Source organism: Cupressus sempervirens, chromosome 6 (assembly GCF_028749045.1).
Source record: "Cupressus sempervirens isolate cs-2001-9-10 chromosome 6, ASM2874904v1, whole genome shotgun sequence".
Lineage (NCBI taxonomy): Eukaryota > Viridiplantae > Streptophyta > Pinopsida > Cupressales > Cupressaceae > Cupressus > Cupressus sempervirens.
The window spans coordinates 245,723,696-245,749,940 of record NC_143123.1 but is presented as its reverse complement, the minus strand read 5'-3'; the positions used below and the strand labels follow the sequence as shown (position 1 = coordinate 245,749,940).

At 39.3% G+C, this 26,245-nt stretch overlaps 1 protein-coding gene across 2 annotated transcripts in view; it reads left to right on the top strand.

Annotated features, from left to right (window-relative positions):
• Positions 1-26,245, top strand: part of LOC149552165 (golgin) — a 268,394-nt gene that overhangs the window by 36,444 nt on the left and 205,705 nt on the right. For both annotated transcript variants that reach the window (XR_016352869.1, XM_089787651.1), the window contains exons 5-6: positions 7,109-7,195; positions 7,347-8,033. Coding sequence is in view for 1 of the 2 variants with exons in the window: in XM_089787651.1 (XP_089643777.1) it covers positions 7,109-7,195; positions 7,347-8,033 (774 nt within the window). In the remaining variant the exon portion in view is untranslated. The remainder of the gene's footprint in view (positions 1-7,108; positions 7,196-7,346; positions 8,034-26,245) is intronic.

Sequence of the window (26,245 nt, the reverse complement as noted above, 5' to 3'; positions counted from 1 at the left end):
TGAGATTTTCTCAATTGATTTGCATGAGATTTCTTCTTCGGAGGCGTTTTTGGTTGGCAATGATTTTTCTTGCTTTTAAAATGGATTTATTAAGCTCAAAAACGTTTTTGAAAGGTTCATTCTAGGGCACGTTTTTGGAGAAATCAGCAAATAAATCTATTTTTAATGCATGTTTTAGCTCCCAAGCAAATCGATTTGGCATATTTTGGAGATTGCATTGCATATTGATGCATTTTCTAACCTTTAATGATCAAAACGTTTTGATCTTGCATCATGGAGAAAAATGTTTTTACCAAAAACATCCCACAAGCATGAGCATCCAAAAATGTTGGGTTGTGGAGCATGAATAGGGCACGTTTTGGCATCTTTTAACAAGAGTCCCTTGTTTGCTGCTCTCTCCCATTTGAATTGGTTAGGTTGGAAAAAGTCTACGTTTTTGAAGAATTTTTCAAACATTGGAGCATCTTTCCCTTCATTTTTGGCACATGTAAGTGGACTCTTCCTTTCTTGCTTAAAATTCATGCTTATCTTGCTGATTTTATGCATGTAATTACTTGATGGTTGCCATTTGTTAAAATCTTTGCCATGGAAAGTGCATTTTTCCTTTAAAAATGAAATTTTTGTTCATTTTCATGTTCTTGGTTCTTTTCCAAGTCCCAATTTCGAATTTGAGTATTGAAGTGCATTGCATCTTAGTATGTTTGAGTCACTTTCCAAAGGTACGTTGTTTCTTTTGTGTTTTGTGCTTTGTGCTTGTTTGCCGGTTTTCTCCACTTGGGGAAATTACAAGTTCTTTCCTAAGAACTTGTTTTGCTTCATTACATGTGAAAACATTGTCACATTCCACATTCCATTTCCATGTCACACCACCTCATCTTTCACTCAACAAAATGCGATTACATGTTTTCCATCTCATTCGCCATCCGCACATGCATGTAATCTCATTTTTCACTTCCATTTTCACTCATTTCACTTTTTGCATTCAATTGCATGACACGATTGCACGAAATACCTTACGTGTAATTGACCCAAAAAGGTCAATTTTTGATTAAAAGTCATATTTTGAAAATTCAAAAAGATGTCATTTTTACCTTCCATGTACTTTGACTTCCTCTTTTCACCAAAAGTGACTATAAAACTCATTATCTCACTTCCATTTTCCATTTTCATCCCTCTGTATGCATTTGCTCCTCCATGAGCAAATACATGTTTCCACATCTGTCCATGCTTTTCATCTCATCTTTCATTCGCACTTACATGTGAAGTGTATCCTCTACTTGCATTCGCATCTCATCTCACCTTTCATCTCTCGTTACATCTTGCACTTACATGTAATCATTTTTCATGCAATAATGTCTTGAAAATACTAAGACACTTTTGAAATCAACAATTTTCATTTGCACGCATTCCCATGCGTTCCACCTTCATACTTTTTCATTTCATTTCATTTAACTCCATCTTCCATATTCTCACTTTCATACCATTTTATTCCGCATTCCGTTTATTTCATTCCATGCTCTGTTGCATATGCATATGCTTTCTCTTTAAGGTTACTTTGTCGGATTTGCAAAGTCTCCAATCGATTTGCAAATCTTCATTGCTGATCCAGAATTCACTTGTATGGAGATTCATTGTGATGATGTATTTGTGTTTTGAGATTTTTGTGTTGTAGTGCAAGCACAAGACATGTCCTCGCCATCAAAATCCAAAGGCAAAATGAAATATCAATATGATAAAGAATTGACTCATGCAGCTCCTTCGTCGGTCCTATCTATTCTGGATAACGTGATGGACACAAAGATTGGTAATGTGGATGTGGTCGATTTTCTATAGAGAGTGGAAGCTCCAACTAGTCATGAAATGAAGCGTATTAAGAGAATTAACATTCACCTAGTGTCTACATTTCCCATGGCAGCTATAAAGCCTGATTTCATTCTTGGATGTGCACAACAGTTTACTCCCAAGACGAAGACTATCAAAGATGTCAACGACAAGGTTATCATTAGCCTTGATCTTGAGGTTATTGAGCAAATTTTCAAGGTTCCACATAAAGAAGAATGTGTTGATTTGACTAAAGAATCATCATTGGCATGTTGGAATGGGAAAAAGGGCAATTATTAGAAGTATGTCAACCTTTACTGGTTAGACAATAAGAGAAACAATTTCTCCAGATGGCCAAAGACCGTTCATCAGTCTAATTTCAAACAAGAATATAAGGATCTTATCATCCTTCTCCACAGGATTTGTGGCCTTAAATATTCTGCTGATTTTGAGCCATGGGTGTATAAGTTCACGTTTCAAATTATGGAGAATAAAGAACACATCTTTTGGGAAGAACTCATCAATATTGCACTCTGCCAATAGATATGCAATGTGGGAACATCAGTGCCCTTCTACATGAATTCTTATGTTGTTTACATTGTTGCTGCCATGGGATCTTTCTTTGGTCTCTCTACCAAGGGAGATCATCTTCAAGTTCCTATTTGGGATTACTATGACTAGATCATTTTGGCAAATAGTAAATTTCATTACAGAAGAGTCCAAGATGCCTTCTTTGGGTGTTTCCGGTTCTTGTTCAATGAACAATTATTTATCAAAAGAGTCTCTGATGCAGCATGGGAGAAGGTGAACCAATACGGTTGTATTTTTATTCAGTTTCCCACTTTCACATATTTGAGAGTTGGATATTTCAAAGGTGAGCCGTATACTTTACCTAGGTATGCTACAGATCGAATTATTCTGATGGAGCTAGCTAGACAGCTCATGGACATGTAGAGCAATTAGCATGCCTTGCATAGGTCTAGTTTTGGATTACATCAGCTCAGCCTTTGGCCATTGACAATTATTCAATCATTTTTGTGTGTAAGGCAAAGAAATGGAAGCAGAGTTGCAGTTGATCACCTTGAAGAAGTTCAAGGCCAGATTCAATTTTGATTACCGAGAGATGAATTCTCAGATGAAAAGAGCCTACACTCATTTTCATCGCATCAAAGATGTCTGGATAGATATGAGGACAAAATTTGACATCATGAAGATGGACTACTGCAGATTAACCCTACAACAGATAATTGATTTCAACATGTTGGAAATCCCTTCAAATTTCCAAGTTGAAGATGATGGCAACATCCTTGATCTGGAGTTTCACCAAGCCAGCTTTGATAGGAAGTACCTTTTTCTTATTCATTGGCAACAAAAGGAAGGTACGTCTATCATGGATAGATTTTAATCCATCTTGGTAAACACCAACAAATAGTTGAAAAGTAAAAGCCTTAAAAGAGTAAATCTTACGATGGACTTGGATTGTGGAATTTTTTCTCCTCCTGGCAGGAAGTCACAATTGGAAATCACAGGGAAAGATGGTGCCTCATCCTTTGATGCTAAGGTTTCTCTCAAATTCAAATTGAAGGGCGAAAAATGAGCTACTAGACCTCAAGTTCCTGAACCAATTCAAGAATCAGTGGAAGAATCATAAGAGGAATTGGAAACAAAATCTGATAAAGGAGTTTCAGATGAAGAAGGGGAAATCATGATCATATCTCCTCCAAAGCCTAGACAAGCCTGTACGTTTTCTATACATGAAGAGCCTTTTCTGCATGAGGTTGATGATGATGTGGATTCATTCTCCACTGTTTTCACTCCATCCATTCCAATTTCGAAGGTTAATACCATGGCTCTTCTATTTCCTCTGCTGCTCCTCGCATCCCTGCGCATGAACAATACGATCATTTAGCAAATGTGTTTGAAGATTTTCAACTCTTACTAGTGGTCAAGTTTCTCAACTTGATACATCCTTGATAGGATTTGAGCTTTTCATGATGGAGTCTTCTCAACATGTCCCTATGCCTTCAACTGTACAAATTGAATCTTGCTCTATTACAATGCAAATATAATCAGGATCAATGCCAATGTTTTCCACTGTACTTGTTTCTGTGGATGAAAATTTCAGCCTACTTGCATGGTTGAGCAAAATAACTATGAAGAGAAGGAAAGTGGTTGTTCCTTCAGACATTCTTCTTGTTAAGAAGACCAAATCCAAATTTTTCAAAGACAAGATTGTTTCTAGATTTTTGGTTGATTTTGATAAAACCAAATTTGTTAAGGTTGTTGAGCCCTTAGTGGATAAACTTGTTGAGGAACTTACTCGTTATGATTACAAGTTTACGAAGGTTGAAATGGGAAAGCAATCATGTTTGAGTTGTTTGCAAGATGCTCAAGATGCATTGGCTAATGTATCGAAGAGCAATCATGAGCTTTGGGAAAAGAAAAATCAACTAAAACAGGAGGTCTCTTGTTTGAATGAGGTCATCCAGAAACAATCTTCTCAGAGTGTTGTTATTATGTCTCAAACATCTAAGGAGAGAATGCTGATTGAAGTCGCTAAGTTTTGGATACAAGAAATCATTTTTGAAGGATTTCGAGTTATTACAAAGATATTTGTAGTTCTTAGGCGTGTCAAAGAGATGAATGAAATGGAACAAAATTTAATTTCTTCGTTGACTCAAGAAGTGGATAACTTCAAGGAAATCCTTGATAATTGGGATGAAATGATAAAATTTGATCTAGATGCTATGGTCTCATGTGACATTCTTCCATCATGTGAAATGTTCTTTAGATTTTAAGGACTCATTGGTTACAAAGAGGAAACATTGAGGAAAGCTAATCACGAAGTTGCAGGTGGCCTTTGGAGATTGTCAAGCAGTTGAAACAAGTGTTACTTATGATTTTGAACAAATGGGATGCCATGTTACTCATGAATTTGGTAATCGTATTGCAGTAGAGAGAGTAAATTCAGAATATACAATCAGGATCAATGCTGATGTAGATTCTGAAGATTTTGGTTCGCACATGATGAACAAGTTTGTCTTATATAAATCCTTGACAAAACACTTGTTAACTATTACAATAGCAAATTCCAAAGTCGTGCAATCAGCATATGAAAATGCAATGAGAGTAGAAGTCATATTGAAGACTATGGAAATTGTTGATCTTCCCACAGTGCATGACATCATTGTCAAATTCAAGGTAGTGAGAAACAATCTTTAAGATTGTTGGTTTGTTTTTATTTTATGTTAGTAGTTGTAAATGATGCATTACATGAAAAAGTGTAATTACATGTAATGCGAGTTACATGTATGTAAAAGATGTAATGCGAGTTACATGTAACCCTATATTTTCTCTTGTAGTTAGACTAGGTCAAAGTTTGTTGAGTTGCTCCCACTTTTTCCTCTACCTTTTTCTCAACTCCTGTATAAAGGAGTGCACCTTCATTGTAAAATCATCATTATCTTTATGCAAGAGAGCTCTAGAGAAATTGTGCCAGCAAAACTTCGTTTGTGTAAGCACTATTTTAAGAGAAGGTGAATACAAAGGAGCATTTGAGACTTAACTTTGATTAAGTGATTGTTATTTGTGTAAGTTGTAAGCTTTGTCTATAATTCATCCAAGTTATCTTTGATTCATGTTATCTTGTGTTCTTGGTAATTGTATCTTGTGAATTGGATAGAAAAGAGTTAAGAAGCAATTGGAGTCAGAGCTTTGACCAGGAGCAATTGTGGGAATATATAGCTAGAAGCTTTGTCTGTAGCTTATATTTTCATTCTTAATTCACAAAATAGTCAAGTTATTTTTACTTTTATGAGTCTCTGTGCCCTAATTGTAAAGCTTTTTCATATAGAAGTACGACTGAACTTAGAGCCAAACTAATAAATTTTCAGCTGGCCTTTGAGTTAGTGAAGGTTTTTCGGTATCACCGTTTCCAGCTCTTGATAGAAGTGTAATTAGAGATTCACTCCACCCATTACTCGCTTCACAAGTAAGTGGATTCTTTCTTGAAAGTTAAGAAGAAAGGATATTGGTAACGCCTTTTTTATAAAATCTCTCGACTTCTTACTTACCTTGAGTTGATCCAAGGAACGGTGAGAAGGGGGAGCCTTCTCTTTAAGGTAGGAGAGACTTTGTCTTACATGCTGTGGCTGATCCTATTTTGCGACTGGATTTTTACCCAAAACTGTCGGTTGCAAAATATCCACCCAACAAGATATTTATTGTATTGTTGGTTTATAATATAATAACAATTTCTGGAGTATTTTCTGGTTATTAATTGGTTAATGTTGCTGGTTATTTGCTGGTTGTTATTGCATGAAATTCTGATTTATGATTCTGAAAATTTAACTAGGGAAAAATTGAAAAGAATCTCCGGGTTGGATATAGATTCATTTTTTTTAATAAGCAAACAATTTGTAAAGTAGATTTTTGGAGAGATATTGGATACAGAAGTTCAATTTTCAGATTCAGATCCTATTTGGTTTCCTGGATACTGACTTTGGATTTCTGTTTCAAAGTAATATATTATAAAAGAGTTTCAGGATAACTATTGCATACAAAACTTTGATTTTTAGAGTTAGTTCTGAGCAGTATTTCTGAAATCCTATTTTTTCCTGGATATGGGTAGTGGACTTACTTTTGTGGCTAGGAAAGTATTTCTTTGAAGACTTCAAAGCTTCCACCATCCATAATGATAAAAAAGAAGTTTCAGGCGAGAGATTGGTTAAAATAATTAGTACACAATTTATCTCCTCAAGAATGTATTCTAAGGATAATTGATCCTGGAGTCTTGAAGTATTTTATATAGCATCTTATGAACTGTTTCTAACAAAACAGAAGGCTGTGGTCTCTGTCCAGAAAATTAAACAGAAGCTGAGAAACACTGCTTAAGGATTTCTCTGAAAATAAAATAATAAGTAATAAAGAATAGAAAATGCCATCTCAACCTGCATAGTAACAGTCATCTGAGGCCTTAAAAGGATCAAACAAAACAGCAAATAGAAAGGAAAGCCTAAGTCCATGTACGTGTCCTCTGCTTCTAACCATCTGAGGTTCTTTGACAATTGCGCACACAAGATTTGCTGAAAGTATATTCTGTTCATGTCTTATTTTCAGGAACAGGAAATAATCCGGATTACTTGTTGCTTGTTCCTTGCTTTGTGTTTCTAATCATTCAGAAAACCAGGAAGGATATACTGATGTACTTATGGGAGGATAATAAATCATTATTCTTGTTGACTACATTTTCTTTTCATTGTTTCTCCTGTGCATGTTTTATGGACAGGTGTTTCTCTTAGTATTGGAAAGCAGTTTTGTTCGTCATTTGGCAGGGAAAACACTATGTGTACTATCATGTTATCTCATGGAATCGGTATGGTTCAGACCTTTCTGCAACAGTTAGTAGTACCAAAACAGTTTATATTTATTGTCAAGAATCATATTTCCTTAAACAACGATATTTCTTTAATTTCTGTCTGACCAGTATCATAATTTAATAGTTAACTTCCCATATTTTATTGCAGGATACAGAATGGAAAGCGCTTGTTCATTATCTCTGGATTTCTCTGAAACTTATCTGTTCTAAGATTAAAATCGAGCCGATATTAAGTTCTGCAGGTCAATCATGTCCATATGCAATGGATCAGGGATCCTTCACTTTTGGTTCTATTGCTATCAAAGAACCTGATTATATTTCTTACTTGGTAAAGGAAATTCGTGATTCAGATTTATCCAGTGATTCAACTTATTTGAAGAAAGTTCTTGTTGCAACTTCACAATTAATGCAGGTTCTTCGCAATATTCTGAAGGCTTGCTATTTGAAAACTGAAAAGCATGTAGATAACTATCTACAGATTACAGAGACAAACATTGTGGACATTGCTTGGGTTCTCTTAAATAATCTTCACTTCAACAAAACTGTTAAGCCTGTGAAAAATTCCTGTGAACATTCTTTGATTCCTTCAAGTAGCCAGGCATTTCATTATGTGGAAAAGGAACTTGTTCTAGGTTCCTTAATTCAAATTCTTTGCTCTTTGGTGCATGCTTTTACTTCCAAGAACAGTGAAGTGGGAGGAGTGAATCTTGTAAGTCATTGGCCCTTGTTGACTAAAATTAATGAAATGATTCCAGCACTTTCAATTCCAAGTCTTACTCTGCACAATCACCCAGGACAAAGTCGTATTTCAGATTTCCTGCGCCATAAGCTTTTGGTAATCTCTTTTTCTTACCTTTAGATAGTCGAACTCAATTAGTGTTTGCTTCCTTCATTTCATGTAGTGTTATGTGGATGCTTTTGGAATGAATTTTTCTTTTATTTCAAATTTGTTTCTTTCAAAGATGAGAAATATAAATGTTTTAAGGCATAATATATTCAATTGTTTTGCAATATGGCATGTGTATGAAAGTGGACTTTGGTGTGCCATTATAGATTGAAAATGCTTAAGCTTGAGATTAATAAGACTGATCAAGTTTTGCAATATGGCATGTGTATGAAAATGCTAAATAAAAGTGGTCTTTGGTGTGCCATGTAATGTTCCATTCTAGAGTTTCCTTATGAAGTCCCGTAGTATGCTTTAGGTAGTCTTGTCGTGTGCTTCTAGTTGTGTGCTCCAAGTAGTATCCCTTAGTGCTTCAGGTGGCCAGTGCTTCAGGTTAGTGCTTCGGGTCAGCGCATGCTTCCGTCGGTGCTTCAAGTCAGTGCTTTGGGTGGCCAGTGCTTCAAGTAGTTCTCCTTCAGTGCTTTGGGTCGGTGCTTTGGTTAGTGCTTTGGGTGGCTAGTGCTTCAGGTCAGTGCTTTAGGTCAGTACTTCGGGTGACCAGTGCTTCAGGTTAGTGCTTTGGGTGGCTAGTGCTTTAGGTGGCCAGTGCTTTGGGTCATTGCTTTAGGAGCTTGATCTGAAGGGAATCTCAGCCCGAAGGGGAAATTGATCCGAAGACAATTGTTTTGATACCACTGCTCTGGAAACAATCTCTCTCCGTTAGATACTGGAAATGTCGCTCTGATGGTTCTACTGTGGAGGCAGCACGGCTAAGTGGAGATGATGTACAGACATTGATTGAGGAAGGACGAACAACAGGAATGTCATACGGTTACAAAGGGAAGATGGTCATACGAAGGGATATGGAGCAAGCCGTACGATGGAACACAAACAGGGCTGTATCGTATTGCTTGGGAATTAGTACTGACAGTATGGTGGATTGGGTTTAGCCTTACGGTAATAGGCCGAGGGAAATGGGAAGGTTGTACGGTAAGAAAGCAATGTCAATGGGTGGCGACAGGAATGTCTACAGGGGCCGTACAGTAGATAAGGAGGCTGGTCGTATGGTAAGAAGAATGAAACCAGAAGATGATTTGGTAGCTGATAGATGGTTAATGTTGCATATCACTGAGGTATGGATGGAAGGCGATTTTAGTCTTTCAAACATAAACTTTAATCATAAATTCATTAGATAAAATCCAAACAATAATGGAGATCGAACATAATCCATCAATTAACATATGCCAATATGATAGTGCTCTGACTTGCCAGATCTGAGCGAAGTATTACATGCAACGAAATAGGGTGAGGGTTGAATCCCACCGAAACCGAATAAGCCAAGTAAGGAAGATCTTTCACTTCCAAAATGGCAAACAATAGAGAATCCCAATTGGAATTTGTAGTACAAAATAAATAATCAGAATGCATACCTACAACTACATACAAGCCGTGCTTAAATACCCGTCCGGGAAAACCTTTCCGAGGGTGTACAAAGATCGCTGATGGAAAAACTTACCAATGGAAACTAAAATAAAATTAGGTTCGAGATATATTAAATCAATCGGAACCACAAATACAAATAACAACTTGGGCCCCTATTAATTAATTAAAGTAACTAATTAAAGGTCCTTTTATTATATTATTTAAATTCTGGGACTAGTTAATTAATTAATTAAATTAATTTATTACATTCAAATTTAGGGACATGACGAATCTTTGTTTCCCAAAATTGCTTGCCCTCAAGCAATCCATCATCAAACGAAACACCAACAACTCCAAGTGAAATGACATCAATCCTCCGCAGCACCACATTGCTATCAAACTTTCACTACACCACTCTGATATAAATATTGTTGTATCCTGAGTCACTAGGGACCCGAACCAAACACGCATGCGAAAGTAGTGAATGGTCATCAAACCTCCCTTGTGCCACTATGATAGAAACATTTTCGTAGCCTTCACTAGGATCCCAATGACACGAATTGATAAAATCTTTCATGTCATTATGTTTAAAAATCTCTTTGGGTACAGTCATGCACACAGACGTTGATGCTAGTACAAACTTAGCTACTGCTACAATCACAACAACCACTATTATATTTCTCACGGAGGAAACCTTGACAAAGAGAGCTTTGGTGGTGAGAATGTCGACAAAGGGGGCCTCGACTGTGAGTACCTCAACGATAGGAGCTTCGATGAAGGGTTCGTGATGATGGGAGCCTCAGCAAAGAGTACCTCAGTAAAGGGAACCTTGGCAGAAAAAACCTCAACAAAGAGTACCTTGGTGACAAATAAAATTTTAGTTGTAGATAAAATCTCAATGGGACATAGAACCCTAGTTGAAGCCTTGATGATGGATAGAGCCTCGATAACTGTGACAAATGTAGCTATTGCGACCCATACAGCCATAATGATAGACACACCATGATGATGGAGACAGCCATGACGTCGTTGACGGACACAACTATGGCGATAGATACACACTTGACGATGGATATAGACTTGATGTTGTTGACAGACGCAATGACGGTGACGAACATGATGATGGACTTGGCAATAGACACGGCTGCGGTGACAACAATGGACAAAATGAAGATGACATACATGACGACAATAGCAATGTCAGACATGGCAATGGAAAAGGCGGCGGTGATGACAACAGATACAATGACGATGACGGATATGGTGAGGTGACAACAATAGACACGATGATGGTGAAAGACACTAACTCGACAGACACGGACTCGGCGTTGGTAGCGGACATGACGGTGATGGACACAGACTCGGCGTCGGTGATGGACACGACGATGACGGATATAAACTCAACAATGGACACGGACTCGGCATCGGTAATGGATATGAACTCGATGACGGACATGAACTCGACATCGGTGATGGACATGACGGTGGACATGAAAGTGACGAACATGAACGCGACGACAAACACAAACTCGGCTTCGCTGACGAACACACGGTGACAGACATGACGATAGTGATGGAGACGAACTTGATGACGGACACAGGCTCGGTGTCAGTGACGGACACGAGCTCGGCATCAGTGACAGACATGATGGTGATGGACACGATGGTGATAGACACAACGATAACGAACATGACGGTGACAAACACGACGGTGACGAAAACGAACTTAATGACGCACACAGACTGTGCATCAGTGATGGACACGACGGTGACGGACACGAACTCGACATCGATGACGGACATGACAGTGACGGAAACAAACTTGGTGTTGGTGATGGACATGACGGTGATGGACACGACGGTGACAGACACAACGGTGACGGACATGAACTCGATGATGGACATGACGATGATGGTCATGATGGTACAGGCACAAGGACAGTGATGGATGTACAACCCCAGCGATGGGAAAGACCACGATGATGGACATTGCTTCGGTGACAGACACAGGCTCGACAACAAACACAACCTCCGTGACAGATATAGCCTTGGGCACAACTTCGATGATGGGCACAAGTTGATCCGTCCATGTCTTCACAAGATCCATGCAAGCAACTTCTTCATTTTTTTGGTGTTCTCTCCATGTTGGTGAGAAGAAAGATTTAGCAAATCCTCCTGGAGCTGCCCTGTAATCATGCCTTCATTCTCCTCACGTAAATCTTCACTCTTATCGTTGTTAATCATTTTCTCCCACTTGTGCAAATGAGATATTAGTTTTTCTTCACAATGTTTGAAAACATTACTAACCAATTTATATGCTGCTATAGAGGGAATACATTCTAGATTATGAACAACCCATAACATAGATGTGGTGGGTTGGGATATTTCATCCATCTCTTCAATGCATGAAATCATAAGACTCTCCATAGCAACTGAAATCTTAGTATCATGATCTTCCTTGATGGTGACCAAGAAGTGATGAAACATATCATGGACCAAATTTTCCAACTTGAGATCTAAGAGAAGGTTACTTTGACATTTGCACAATTCTCCTATATTGCAGATCTCCTACCAAAAGGGTCACTATTGAAGTCATTAAGGCTCTGAAAGCTGTCAACTATCAATTGTAATATCTCTATCATGGTGTTATCATCATACGGTGCTTTAGGAGCCAAAATTCTCAAGACCCCACTGAGACATGTTGCAACTGCCAATCTTTTATCCTTGTTATGGTGTCTCAAAACCTTGGGTTGACTTAAGGCCTCCTTAATCGGCGAGAGGATTCTCTGTATAAATCTTCAAGGTAATTGGCTCACTTGACGCAAACAAACTTCCAATATATCTAATGGAAGGCTAAAACCCTCATTGAGCTCTTTGCCAATCCTTTGTAGTGCCTTCAACCACCACTCTCCATCACTGTTCGGGGCCATAGTGTGATGCAAGTACCAAAATCTCTCAATCATCCCAAAAGGCTGGCAAGATCACTAGCGCTGATACCACTGTAATGTTTCGTTCTAGAGTTTCCTTATGAAGTCTCGTAGTATGCTTTAGGTAGCCTTGTTGTGTGCTCTAAGTAGTATCCCTTAGTGCTTAAGGTGGCCAGTGCTTTAGGTCAGTGCTTTGGGTCAGTGCTTTAGGTTAGTGCTTCGGTTAGTGCTTTGGGTTAGTGCTTCGGGTGACCAATGCTTCGGGTTAGTGCTTCAAGTTAGTGCTTCGGTCAGTGCTTCAGGTGCTTGATTCGAAGGGAAACTTAGTTCGAAGGGGAAATTTGTTAGTCGACTGGATGGTTCTGGCGGTATTTTGTATTCTGTAGCCGATGGTCCGGCGATGTTTCTATAGCCGACGGTCCGGCGGTGTTTCTGTAGCTGACGGTCCGGCGGTAAATAGTTTGTAGCGGATAAAATAATTGTGGCCGACGGATTCCTTCGGGAAGGTTCAGCGGTAGTATTTATATCCCGTCCGGGATCATTGTAAATCATGAATCTACTATTGCGAATATTATTCTGCTATTCTGCTATTATTGTCTGTATGTGTTGACTTCTTTACCTGTACGGTAAACATTTGGCGTCGTTGCCTTATGAATCTGGAAGGTGGGAGGAATGAAGATTAATGCCAAATCAGCTTAACAAGGATCGGAATAAGGTGAAGGGAAAAGATGGAATCCGTATTGCGCAAGAGAATTTAATTCTAGCACAGCAAGCCGAACGCCGACGAAGATTTCAAAGGATTGCCGACGGAAACCGAAGTGCGGAGGAATTGTTGGAGGAGACTCGGCAGCGGGTGGAATTGGTGGAAGAAGCACGGGAGGAGTTCTTGAATTTGTGTTCGCCGAGGGAAGAAAATTCAGACGAGAGAGCATCAACTCGCACGGCTCGCGGTGCCGACGGAGCACGAGCGTGGAGTGACCTCTTCGTCCAGGATAGACTTCCGCGGGAAAGAATTTCGGAAGATCCTCCGTCTTGACTTTTCACCAAGGGTTGCAGCTGTCGACACCTCCGGTGTGGGAGTGCAGACTGCCGGTGTGGGAGTACAGACTGCCGGTGTGGGAGTGCCGACCACTATAGGAGTGCAGACCTCCAGAGTTATGGCGGGACCCAAAGAAAATTTACCAAAATTTGAGGGCGATGGTACAGTCGACCCCCTCCGACATTGTAAGACATGTGAGACGATCTGGCGGGCAAATGGAATCACAGATGCCGACGAATGGGCCAGGCAATTTCCGGCAACCCTACGGGGTGTCGCAATTGATTGGTTTTCAGATATGGATCCACAGAAGTTGGATACATGGGATAACATTAAAAAGGAGTTCTTGGCGGAATTTAAACTTTTGCGGGATGATAATTAAATCGTAGCGGAAATTTTCAATACCAAGCAGGGGAAGCACGAAACTGTCCGCGTCTATGCCAGGAGATTAAAAGACTTAGTAAACAAAATGGAAAGCAAGCCAGCGAACGGATTGCAGAAAAGATGGTTTGTGGATGGCCTACGCTCGAAGTTGCGGAGGAAAATGAAAATCGTGCCACCGTCATCATATGCCGATGCTTACAACAAAGCCCTCGATCTTGAAAGTGCGCAGAAGACAAAGAAGAAGAAAACTAGCTCCTCTGACTCTAATGATGACGAATCTGCTGGAGATGATAGCAGCGACGACGAAGGTAGTAGCAAAAAGGTTCGTGCCTTATAGAAGGATATGGTTCGAATGATGAAGGAATTTAAAAATATGCAGAAAGAGCCAAAAGGTAGTGAATTATGGTGCACGGAATGTAAGATCGACGGTCATACTAAAGGATCATGTTCGAAGAACCAATTCTGTGACATCTGTCAGATCATGGGCCATTCAACAAAAGACTGTCCCTTTAACATGAAGACAAGAGGATCTCCGCAGGTGTTTCTCACACAGGAGGCTTTCTTATCGGGTAGTAGCGGAAACACGAATACTGCCGGTGCTACATCTGGAGGATACAGGAATAATAGCAGAGGGTAAAATAACAACAATGCAACCAATAACAATAATAATGGGAGCCGAAGTCGAACTCAGTATGATGCAAACGGACGGCCGATCGTTCAATGCCGGGCATGTAATTTGTGCGGTCATTTTGCGCGGGATTGTATAGCGGCAAACACACCGAAATTATTATGTAGATGGTGCGGACCCAGCGATCACGAAGATTCCAAGTGTCCAAAGGCTGGAGTAAACTTGATCATTGTCGGCACGGATGTAGAGGAGGTTCTGGCAATTACACGAAGGCAAGCGGAGGAAAAGAGAAAAGTGGGGGAAGTGCAGGCGGACATTGCAAAGGCATCGTCGGCGGAAACATCTCAGTTGAAGGACATCACCGACACCTTGGCAAAGAACTTCGCAGAACAAAGCATTGTACGACAGATGTTACAAACGGAGATACCGGTCAAGATAAGTGACCTCCTTCTCACAATGCCCCAGTTACGGACGGCTATTCTGAATCATACACCGTTTTCGAAAGCACCAGAGGACACAGGAAGGAATAGTAGGGAAGTAATGACAACAGACCCAATGCTACTGGCACTCACCTCCGGACGGCATCCGGCGATCGTTGAGATGGGGATTTTGGGAAATGTTTTGACAGAGACAATTGTTGACGGAGGGTCCGGCGTGAATGTCTTACCGGAGGATACTTGGAAGAAGTTGGGAAAGCCGACGTTGTGGCCACCTGCATTTCAGTTGCTCACGGCAGACCAACATGGAATCAAACCGTTGGGAATTCTGAAAGCGCAATCGGTAACCATTGGTACGCAACCATTTTTGTTGGATTTTGTGGTCATTCCATTAAAAAGAAAAGGCTATGATGCTATTCTGGGACGGGATTGGTTGGTGCAAGCAAAAGTAAAACATGATTGGAAACGCAATACCCTATCAATGGAGCGCGGAGGCAAAAGATTCATAATTGACCTGCACACGCAAATGGTTGGCGAGGAGGCAGCATTGTCAGATTCTGACAGTGAAGGCGAGAGTGATGACGAAGGGAAGAGGAGAATGGAACCGGATGAGGAAGGAGTATTGAGACTTGACGGAGGATCGAATGACGACGACCTGGACTCAGTGAATGACCTTTACCACTGGCAGATAGAAGACTACGAACTCTTTCCGAGTTGCAATATGCTAAGGGTTGACGAAGATGAGAAAAAGGAGGAAAATGAATGTCCGTAGGAATGCAAGGAAGCGGAAGAAGGAAAAGCTGCTATGGCTGAAGCTGAGGGGAAGAACACAGTTTGAACACAAAAAAACGAAAGATTCCACTGTTCGGTACATGGTGAATAGACCGCGTGGAAAGAAAAGGTCACACTGCAGCATAAAATTAGTGGAAGGGCACCGACAGCAAGGAAATAATCCAGTTGCGCGACGACCGCAGGCACAGTGGGCGACGAGGTTGGCACAGAACAAATGTAAGGCGTACGACAGTCAAAATGAAATCAAAGTGGAAAAGTTTAAGGGCAGTTGGGTTGGACCATATCAGATTCGGAAGGTCGGCGACAATGGAACGATCAGATTATCAACCCTGGACAGGCAGAAGGTACCTCCGACAGTCAACAGATCCAAATTCAAAATATATGGTGCTAGGAAGACTCCATCGCTGTCACAAAATGGCCAGCTGACTCCGTTGTCGTTGCAGAATGATGACGCCTGGAGGCAAAATGGAGGTACCTCTGTCATTTGATGTGTAGAATAAAAAAAAAAAAAAAAAAAAATAAATAAATTTTTGAAAGGCCCCACGGGCAGCACCTGCCGGAGGCCCCGCGGGCAGCACTTGCCGGAGGCCCCGCGGGTGGACAAAAGCCCCGCGGGCAGAGTCTATCTGCGGGTGGACAAAAGCCCCGCGGGCAATCTGTCCGCAGGCTTCAAATTTCCTTGTCCGCGGGGTTCGGAATGTAGCACGTGAATAAAACGAAGGCAGAACGGGAGGAGAATGAAGTTTAGTTTGCACGGATGTGAAAGACTCTGTCCGCGGAAGCAGCTTAAGCTGCAGAGTTCCTTTCCGGGCCGCGGGTTTGGCTTTGCGACATTTTTCTTTTCCCATAACACCGAGGAAGCTGATTGGCAAGGTTGGAAATCCTGCAGTTCCTTGATGCATAGTTCCCGCTACCACTTGCTGCTCCGTTTTCACTCTATTGCATATTCTTTTCCTCCCCCGCGGGGTGAGACCTTCTGTAACGGGCGGAGGAGGCAAAACTAAAATTAATAAATTAATAATTTAAAAAAAAAAAAAAAAAAAAAAAAAAAAACGACGACAGATTCAAGTTGTTCAGAATGAGTGACAGATGATGCCAAAGGGAAGGGGACGCATCCGTGGTTGCTAGAAAGAGTGCAGAATCGGCAGATAATGACAGAAATGGTGTGATCCGTGCATTTCTGTGTGGGTTGCGAAGTGTTAATTTGGTCTTGGCGGCGAGGGGCGCTGCCCCTCGACCCCGCTCTGTACTCCGGGGCGCTACCCCAGGACCCCACCGGGGGCGTTGCCCCCTAGACCCCCAGTCGTGGCGGATATCAGTCGTGGGAGTCTGACCAGTTGAGAAGAGTTGAAGTTGCTGCAGGCATGGACTTTCTGTGTACCAGAGGTAGTAGGAGCAGGTGTTGGTTGTGAGGCTGTCTTGGTGGATGCGTAGAGAGCTCGGGAGGAGCTGATCATCCAGTTGGAGGCAGTGCAACGACACTTGGCTTAGGGTACCGAGGAATTGGAAACAAAGAAAACAGCACAGGTGGCTATCAAGGTCAGCTTGAGGAGACAGTATTGTGTTAGCAGAGGCTACAGATGTAACGGGATGAATGTGGAAGTGATATGACAGAAGCAGATTTCTCTTGTTGTAGTCACTCTATTAATGTATTTTGTTTGTTAATTTGTCTCAGATATTTTGTCAGTCGTCAGGAGACGACTTTTCTTTTTGGGGGGGATGGTGTTAGCCGACTGGATGGTTCTGGCGGTATTTTGTATTCTGTAGCCGACGGTCCGGCGATGTTTCTGTAGCCGACGGTCCGGTGTTGTTTCTGTAGCCGACGGTTCGGCGGTAAATAGTTTGTAGCGGATAAAATAATTGTGGCCGACGGATTCCTTCGGGAAGGTTCGGCGGTAGTATTTATATCCCGTCCGGGATCATTGTAAATCATGAATCTACTATTGCGAATATTATTCTGCTATTCTGCTATTATTGTCTGTATGTGTTGACTTCTTTACCTGTACGGTAAACAAAATTGATCCGAAGTCAATTGTTTTGATACCACTGCTCTGGAAACGATCTCTCTCCGTTAGATACTGGAAATGTGGTTCGGATGGTTCTACTGTGGAGGCAGTATGGCTAAGTGGAGATGATGTACATACACTAATTGAGAAGGAAGGACGAGCAACAGGAATGTCATACGGTGGAAGGACAAATAATAGGAATGTCGTATGGTTACAAAGGGAAGATGGTCGTACGAAGGGATATGGAGCAAGCCGTACAGTGGAACACAAACAGGGCCGTACGGTAGTGCTTGGGAGTCCGTATGGACGGTACGATGGATTGGGTTTGACCGTATGGTAATAGGTTGAGGGAAATGGGAAGGCCGTATGGTAAGAAAGCAATGTCAATGGGTGGCGACAGGAATGTCTACAGGGGCCGTACGGTAGATAAGGAGGCTGGCCGTACAGTAAGAAGAATGATGCCAGAAGATGATTTGGTAGCTGATAGATGGTTAATGTTGCATATCACTGAGGTACGGATGGAAGGCGATTTTAGTCTTTCAAACATAAACTTTAATCATTAATTCATCAGATAAAATCCAAACAATAATAGAGATCAAACATGAATAATCCTTGAACTAACATATGCCAATATGATAGTGCTCTGACTTGCCAGATCCGAGCGAAATATTACATGCAGCGGAATAGGGTGAGGGTTGAATCCCACCGAAACTGAATAAGCCAAGTAGGGAAGATCTTTCACTTTCGAAATAACAACAGAGAATCCCAATGGGAATTCGTAATACAAAATAAATAATCAGAATGCATACGTACAACTACATACAAGCCGAGCTTAAATACCCGTTGGGAAAAACCTTTTCGAGGCTGTACAAAGATAGCCGATGGAAAACTTACCAATGAAAACTAAAATAAAATAGGTTCGAGATATATTAAATCAATCGGAACCACAAATACAAATAATAACTTGGGCCCCTATTAATTAATTGAAGTAACTAATTAAAGGTCCTTTTATTAGATTATTTCAATTTTGGGACCAGTTAATTAATTAATTAAATTAAATTATTACATTCAAATTTGGGGACATGACATGCTACTATAGACTGAAAGTGGTCTTTGTTTTGCAATATCTTATCATAGTTAAGATTTCCATTGATTTGCTTCATATCAGGGACCAGTGAGTTCAACCAAGTCAGCTAAGCTCATTGGCAGTAGCTTCTTGGAAATCCCACAAAGACACTTATTGTACATGCTTATAGGTTGATGAGCAGTGTCTCAAAGGAATTTTCAACGATTCTTTTAGAAGTTGCTGGTCCTTTAAATAGATATTTGAATGGGGAATTGTATAGGGGTCCTTGCCTATAAACAAAATTATTACATAAACATCCAAATACAAAGAGCTTAATTGTTAGATTAGTACAGTGAGTTATAGACACCAATCATAAACTAGCATGATCATAGAAAAGCCAACTATAAGCAGTGATTGTGAAAGAAAAAAACAAACCATATTCAGAAAAGCATTTTGCTGCCATGTATTCAGCATGCATTGAAAGACCTAGTGTAACTGAACACTATACTAATCCCCGCCATTACTTCCCTCCACACGAGGGTTGACTGTAATTGATTGCTTCCTCCACCCATGGGATGTTTTAATTACCAGATTGACCTTGACAAAACCCTGATCATGGGGAATGTTACTCCACATCAGATGTACCTATCCTTTGAAGACCTTTTCATAGAGGAACCACAAAAAAAAAGGGACAGTGTAGTTATTACCAACCTCCAATTGATCATTGCAGTGGTGAACACCCTGAGAGAACCTCACAAACATCATCATTATATGCTTCCAAAACATGAAACTCTTCCCTTGGGGTCTCCACCAAATTTAATGGTTCCTCCCTACAAGATGATGAAGATTATGAGCCTGCTTCCTAGTCTCAATCACTGATTCTTCTTTCCTAATTACTTTATTTAAATTTTGAATCATCATGCCCATAAAATGACATGGAAGGAATACTATAAAAACTATGAAACAAAGAAATTTATTCATGTCCATGAATAACCAAAAGTAGCTCAATTGGACTCAAAAGAACAAAAATTTACAACAGAGAGTTCTAGGGAGAGAAACCTAGAAAGGTCCCACCCATGGGAAGAATACAAGTAGAAAACTGCAAAACAATAGAGGACTAGCAAAACAAACTGCAGAGGAATGTAAAATTGTCTGTATTATTTACACATTCTCACTATGTTTCAAATTCATGAATTTTGACAAACAGTTGTTATTTATTACTATTTCGCACTGATATTTGGTTTTCTATGTTTGCACAGTTTTTCTATGAAGTATATTTTATGCTCACTTCCTTAATTGAGTTCTTAGACATTTAGACAAACAGTTTACTTGCATATATATTTAGTTATTATTTTCAGTTGCAAGACAATAGTGCTCGAAACTTACGTTAAGAACTGAGATGTTTTTACCTAACATTCATATAAGCATTATAGTCATCAATGTTATCATGAAGGAGCTTTTAATTTTTTTTTCAAACTTAGACAAGTTCTGATTGGAATTAAACTCTTACCTTCAATATACAGCATTAGTATGTGCATTAAACCGAGATAAAAATATCAGTCCAGAAGTTCCTTGACCAGCAGATATGATTGATGCACAACAGCTCCTTGCATAAATCTGATCGCATTCACATATCATAATGGCAGTTTTCAATACATCTTGAGGTTTGAAACTACAAGTCACTCAGAAATTCATATTAGTAGCATGTCTGAGTTGCAGCAGTAAACAATAATGCAAAGATGGATTATATGAATTACTGCATTGGAGTTTAATGTCCTTCAAATAACTACTGCAGTAGCTAAACTGGAGCACACAAGAAGTGCTTTAGAAACAGCAACAGCCAGTCTTCAATTTACTCTACACACACCCATGTCTGATTAAATTTTGCCAGGTCTGAAACACAAATCTGAACGATGACAGTTGGGAAAAATCACTTTAAATCTATGCTAACGGTTCAAATCCAGATGCGGATGAGGCTACGGAACCCAGTACATGGATACCTTAATATTTAGATGCATTTGGGTACATGTGTATGTGTGCACACACACACACATACACATACACACACACATTTGATAGTATGATACTTCATTGGTTATCAAAGCCAAGTGCCAAATGCAAATGATAAATATTACAAATCATAAATGTGAATTGCTAGCTCCCAGATATTCATATTAGCCACATCATATATGTCTACGGTCACAATTCCAATGAAAATCATAAAATCATTACAATTGCAAAATGCAGTTCATGATTCATCAATCAATAAAAGGATCGTCTAAAATATTATCTACTGGATTTTCATCTTCATCTACTACAAGTTAATGATCATTTGATCCCAAAACGCTTCAACTCACACTAGATGCACTGTATGTAGAGACATAATCAGCATCATCATCACAAACTGTAGGTAGTCTACTGAGATCTTCAATTGTTGCATCTAAGTTGGCACATTCAGGGGTTATATCCAAAATCTTCACCGCCCCCTCCTTGTAGTGTTCCTCCATACGTGATAGAACACACAAGTTGGAGGAATATACCAAGTCCTCACCCTTTCTTTTGAATCCAACTAGTTATGTTTCACTGAGTGGGTAAAAGAGTATGTACTCTGATTACGGTCAGTAGCAGAAGAACATGCAACCTAGATAGTTTTCACAAAATACAAAATAGAAATAAAAAGTAACTTAAAGAATGTGAATACTAAATTGTTTAATGCAAGTGGTATAAAAAACAAGGAAAACTTACTTGTGAGAGGATTTTGATTGCAAGAGGTTGGAGGTACCCAATTTTTTTGACAATGGATGTACCACCACGTGACAACTTCCATGGGTACTTGTTCATTAATAGCTTTTGGAATATGAACTTCTTACCGAGGCAAGCACGCTGCATTCTTGTCTAACTTCTTTCTCCACTTATTTATTTTGGAAGGGTCTACTAAATGCACGTGTATACCTATAGTTAACTTGTTCATCTCTATGTGGTGCTAATCTCCTAACATAGAAACTACTTTCTTGCTATAGTACCTTAGAGATAGGGCATATGCAAGGAGTTGCAATGGGGTGGTCTATCTTTTCCCAATGATGATGAATGTGATTCCACCTTATAGCATAAAGTTCCGCATTCTACGAGGCCACCCTCAGTTTTTTGTATTTTTAATTTTACTTCCTCTACCATAGGCTCGGTGAATTCTGATACATTTTCCACATGATCCCACCAATTGTCATCCAAGACCAATGACTTGAGCTTTTGGGCCCTCTTTGAATTTAAAGCCCTCCCTACACCCTAGTGGTTGCAAATAAGCATTTGACCCGATGCCTGTCTCACTTTGAAAAGTCATCTCGTAACAATAGTATGAGATGCTAAGCGGGTCTCAACAACGTAAATTAATAACAACATCAATTTGTAAAGAACACATGAAAAATAACATATATATTTAGCAATATATATAAAAATTGATAAATGAACACAACATAAATAAAATCAGATAAATATATCAAGTTTAGTATTTACCTTCAACAACTCCAATCTTGAGAAAGATCTGAATATTGATTGTGACATTTGTTGGCTCATCACAAACATCTGGATCTCCTTTCCCTTTTCGTGTGTTTGTTTTACCCGCTCCATTTGAGTGCCAATTTGTTCTGTCACTAAGTTGAGGGAGTGTATGGTGCACTGTGTCATAAAATGTGCTCGTATCAGCCCTCAACTAAAGCACTTGCAACCTACAGTTTTTTGCATTATTCATGATTACCTGGACCACATTCTCACTACCCACCATTTCTATGGATTTAATGAGAATTCTTGAAATGAACTGGGCATCTTTCACTTACCCTACACAATCAATTTCCCTCAAAGACATTGCCTCTTTGGGGGACAGTGCAAAAACGTTAATCAATGTAGGGTTTCTAGTATCTTTCCATCCATTGGAAACAATAGAAAGACCCGACTCAATCAAAGAATCTTTAATTGCTTGAGAGGAGGTCGCTATAGTATTCCTCTCTCCTTCCAATAATGTGGTACACACCTTTTCAAACTAAGGAGAGGTGAAATCAGTTGATGCACTATTCATTGCCAACACCATTTGTCGCAAATATGCTGATCTCACCAAGTTGAAAGGAATACCGTTAGCATTTTTGTTCAACAATGTCTTTTGCCTTCATTTTTAATGCCTTGTCCAATAGACCTCTTATGTGGGTGGTAAGTTTTATTTCATCTTCATCTTCCACTTGTGGTATAGCCAAGAATGGATGTTTTGAGGTAATTGAATCAGTGGGTAAATGCATTTCTTTCCAGCTCCACCAGTATAAACAATTTGTTTTGATCTTAGAACCAATGTATCAACCTCTTTTTGCTCGTTTACAAATCCTGCTATTTCTTAGAACATGTGAAATTCTTGTGGAATGTCTCCATAAGGGAGATGCTATATCAATTTTGAATTTCTTGGTTCCTTCCCCACCCACTAAACTTTCACGACTGGGCTACTTATAATCAAATTTCTTGCTATTATAAGAAATTAAATAAATTTATATGAGAAAGTAACCAAGAAATACAAGCATACAATTGCAATTAAAGACACAAAAACATTAGAATACTATGCTAATCCTTTTTGTTCATTTCTAAAACAAATAATTTGAAAAAAAACTTAAATTTTTATATCCCAAACATGGAAAACATCAAATCCTAAAAAAAAATTATAAGACAACTCAAGAGTACGGTCAAATGCTAACCTTAGAAGCTTACATGTCCTTTGTGAAAGTTACTTGATAGACCACGAATGATCCTCTTCAAAAATAATCATTTGCTCTTCAAAATGCCAATATGGAGGCTAAATGAGAAGAAATAAAAATAACAAACAAAATGATATGTTTTAACATTGGATGGCCTCATAAAGGGTCGGTTTTGGATTTTGTGGGGAAAAAAATGTAAAAATCCCATTTTTTGGACATGCTATTAGTGAAGTTTTTCTTCTTTTATGTTTTAAGTGAAAATCTATGCGCTGGGCATCTAGATGCATTTGGTTGTGCTCGGTTGCATTTGGATGCTCATATGGAGCTCATTTACTCCTTGTGGGTTCATCTAGATAGTGCATCCGAATCAGGGAGTGGATGCACTCCTTGTGAGCAGCCACACGCATCCCACCTCCACATCCACGCCTGAATGCACCCGCATCAGGGAACATGAATCCGGTGGCCATAAAACCCTTCCAAAATTGGGTTTTCACTTTGAAACACTAGTCGTCCAAGATATTGTGAAAATGTGGTAAATAAACCCCCAAATCTGAAGCAATGTGGTCTCCACTTGCAAACAAACTTCATCCAAAACCCTAGAACAGTGAATTAAAAATTGACCTAGCACCATAGTAACACGGGGATGCATCCCCCCTCTTTTTGCTCCACATCCTGGAGACTTGGATGCATTGGGGACTCGGAGATTCTGTTCCTCCGTCCCTAGTGGCACCACCAGATTTTGCCACCTCCGCTAAGGATGGGGGACGCCTCGGTGTTTACTATTTGCTGATTTGACTATTTATGTTCAATGTTCGATGTTCCAATTCAATTTAATGATCAAGTATTTACTTTTTTACATTTTTATATCTTATAGCGCAATACATCTTTTCACAATTAGCATTTTAAGTACCATATGTATAGTATACACGACCCCCTCCCGGTCCCTTGCCACTGTTCCCCTACCATCTCCCAACCATCCCCAAATTAACGACCCTCTATGTAAAGCTTCTGCAAATTCTTTGGACTGAATATAGATTTGGTTCCACCTTCTCTATCTTCTTATAACTTGCTGTGAGTAACTTCAGATTATTGCCTTTAACTAGATTAGAAATGTAAATCAGAATTCTGTCTTTTACTTCTGCAATTCATATGAGGGCAGTAATGACTAAAGAGCAGACTTGTCTTTGTTCTTGTGTGCTCTTAGACTTCATCCTTACCCTCTATAAGTATAGGAGTCAAAGTTATTTGCCTAACATCTAGAAGTTGGCGACTTTCCAAGAATAATTAAGTTTTATCACAAACATAAATAATGAAGTTTAGATTAGTCTTAAACCAAAACCTAAGGATAGACGTTGATCTTATAAAGGGAATAATGCAAAGACTTAGTCCTACACTTATCATGCCATATCAGATCAGTATGCTAACAAGTTACAGAATTAACACTCCCTCTTAACTTGATAATCATACAGAGAGATATCATATCTAGCAACATCACTAAAGATGGACAAGCAAGAATTGATACTCTATATTTATCTGAATCTCCTTAGCATGTGGTATCATAGAACACATGATACAAAGTCATATTACTAAACCTGTAGTATGATAAATCACTGCTACTAGTGATAATAGTATTGCAAAGAATACAATGTACAGGATAAATTTGAAGAGTAATTTAATTTTTTTATTTATCCAAGTTGTGACTCATAGATACTGGTATTTGATCTTGAGTTTAAGATCTACCAGAATACAGGATAAACTTGGAGAATAATAAAATTCTTTCTTTATCCAAGTTGTGACTCATAGATACTGGTATTTCTATATCACAACATGATCTTGAGTTTAAGATCTACCAAAATACAGGATAAACTCAGAGAATACTAAAATTCTTCCTTTATCCAAATTGTGACTCATAGACATAGCAATGTCTACATCACAATATGATCTTGAATTCATCTAGATCTTATAGTAGAACTCTACTGTTTAGCACAATATCTAAGAGATCGTCATCTCTCATAATGTCTTTTTATACAAGTGTTCATTATCTCAGAGATCGTCACCTCTTAAATAATGAATACAAATGATGGAGCCCATAACAATCAATAGCCTGACAAATAAAATTATTTTATTTAATAATTTAAAAAATACAAATGGATTACAATTCAACCATACCAAGTCTTCTCCTGAAGTGGTCTATCTTTACTCTAGATAGAGGTTTGGCGAGAATGAATGCTGTTTGAGTTGCAGTGCAAATGTATTCTAATTTTACAGAATTCCTGTCTACCATTTTTCTTACATAATGGTAAGGAATTTCAATATGCTTGGACTTGTCATGAAAAACTGGATTCACTGAAAGCTTGATGGAACTTTGATTATCACAATGAATAATTGTAGGATTCATGACTTGCCCAAATAATCCCACAAGTAACTTCCTTAGCCAGACCGCTTCTCGAGAGGCCATTGCGGCTGCAATGTATTCGGCTTCTGTGGAGCTTTGAGCTACTGAAGACTGCTTCCTGCATATCCAAGATATCATAGCTGATCCTAAACTGAAACAACATCCTCAAGTACTTTTCATGTCTTTAACATTTCCACTCCAATCTGAGTCAATTAATCCATGTAAATCTAAGCCAACTTTCTTGTATTTGAGTCCAAAATTAAGAGTGCCTTATAAGTATCTCATAATGTGTTTAATTGCAACTAGGTGAATCTCCTTTGGCTCACACATAAATTGGCTTAAGG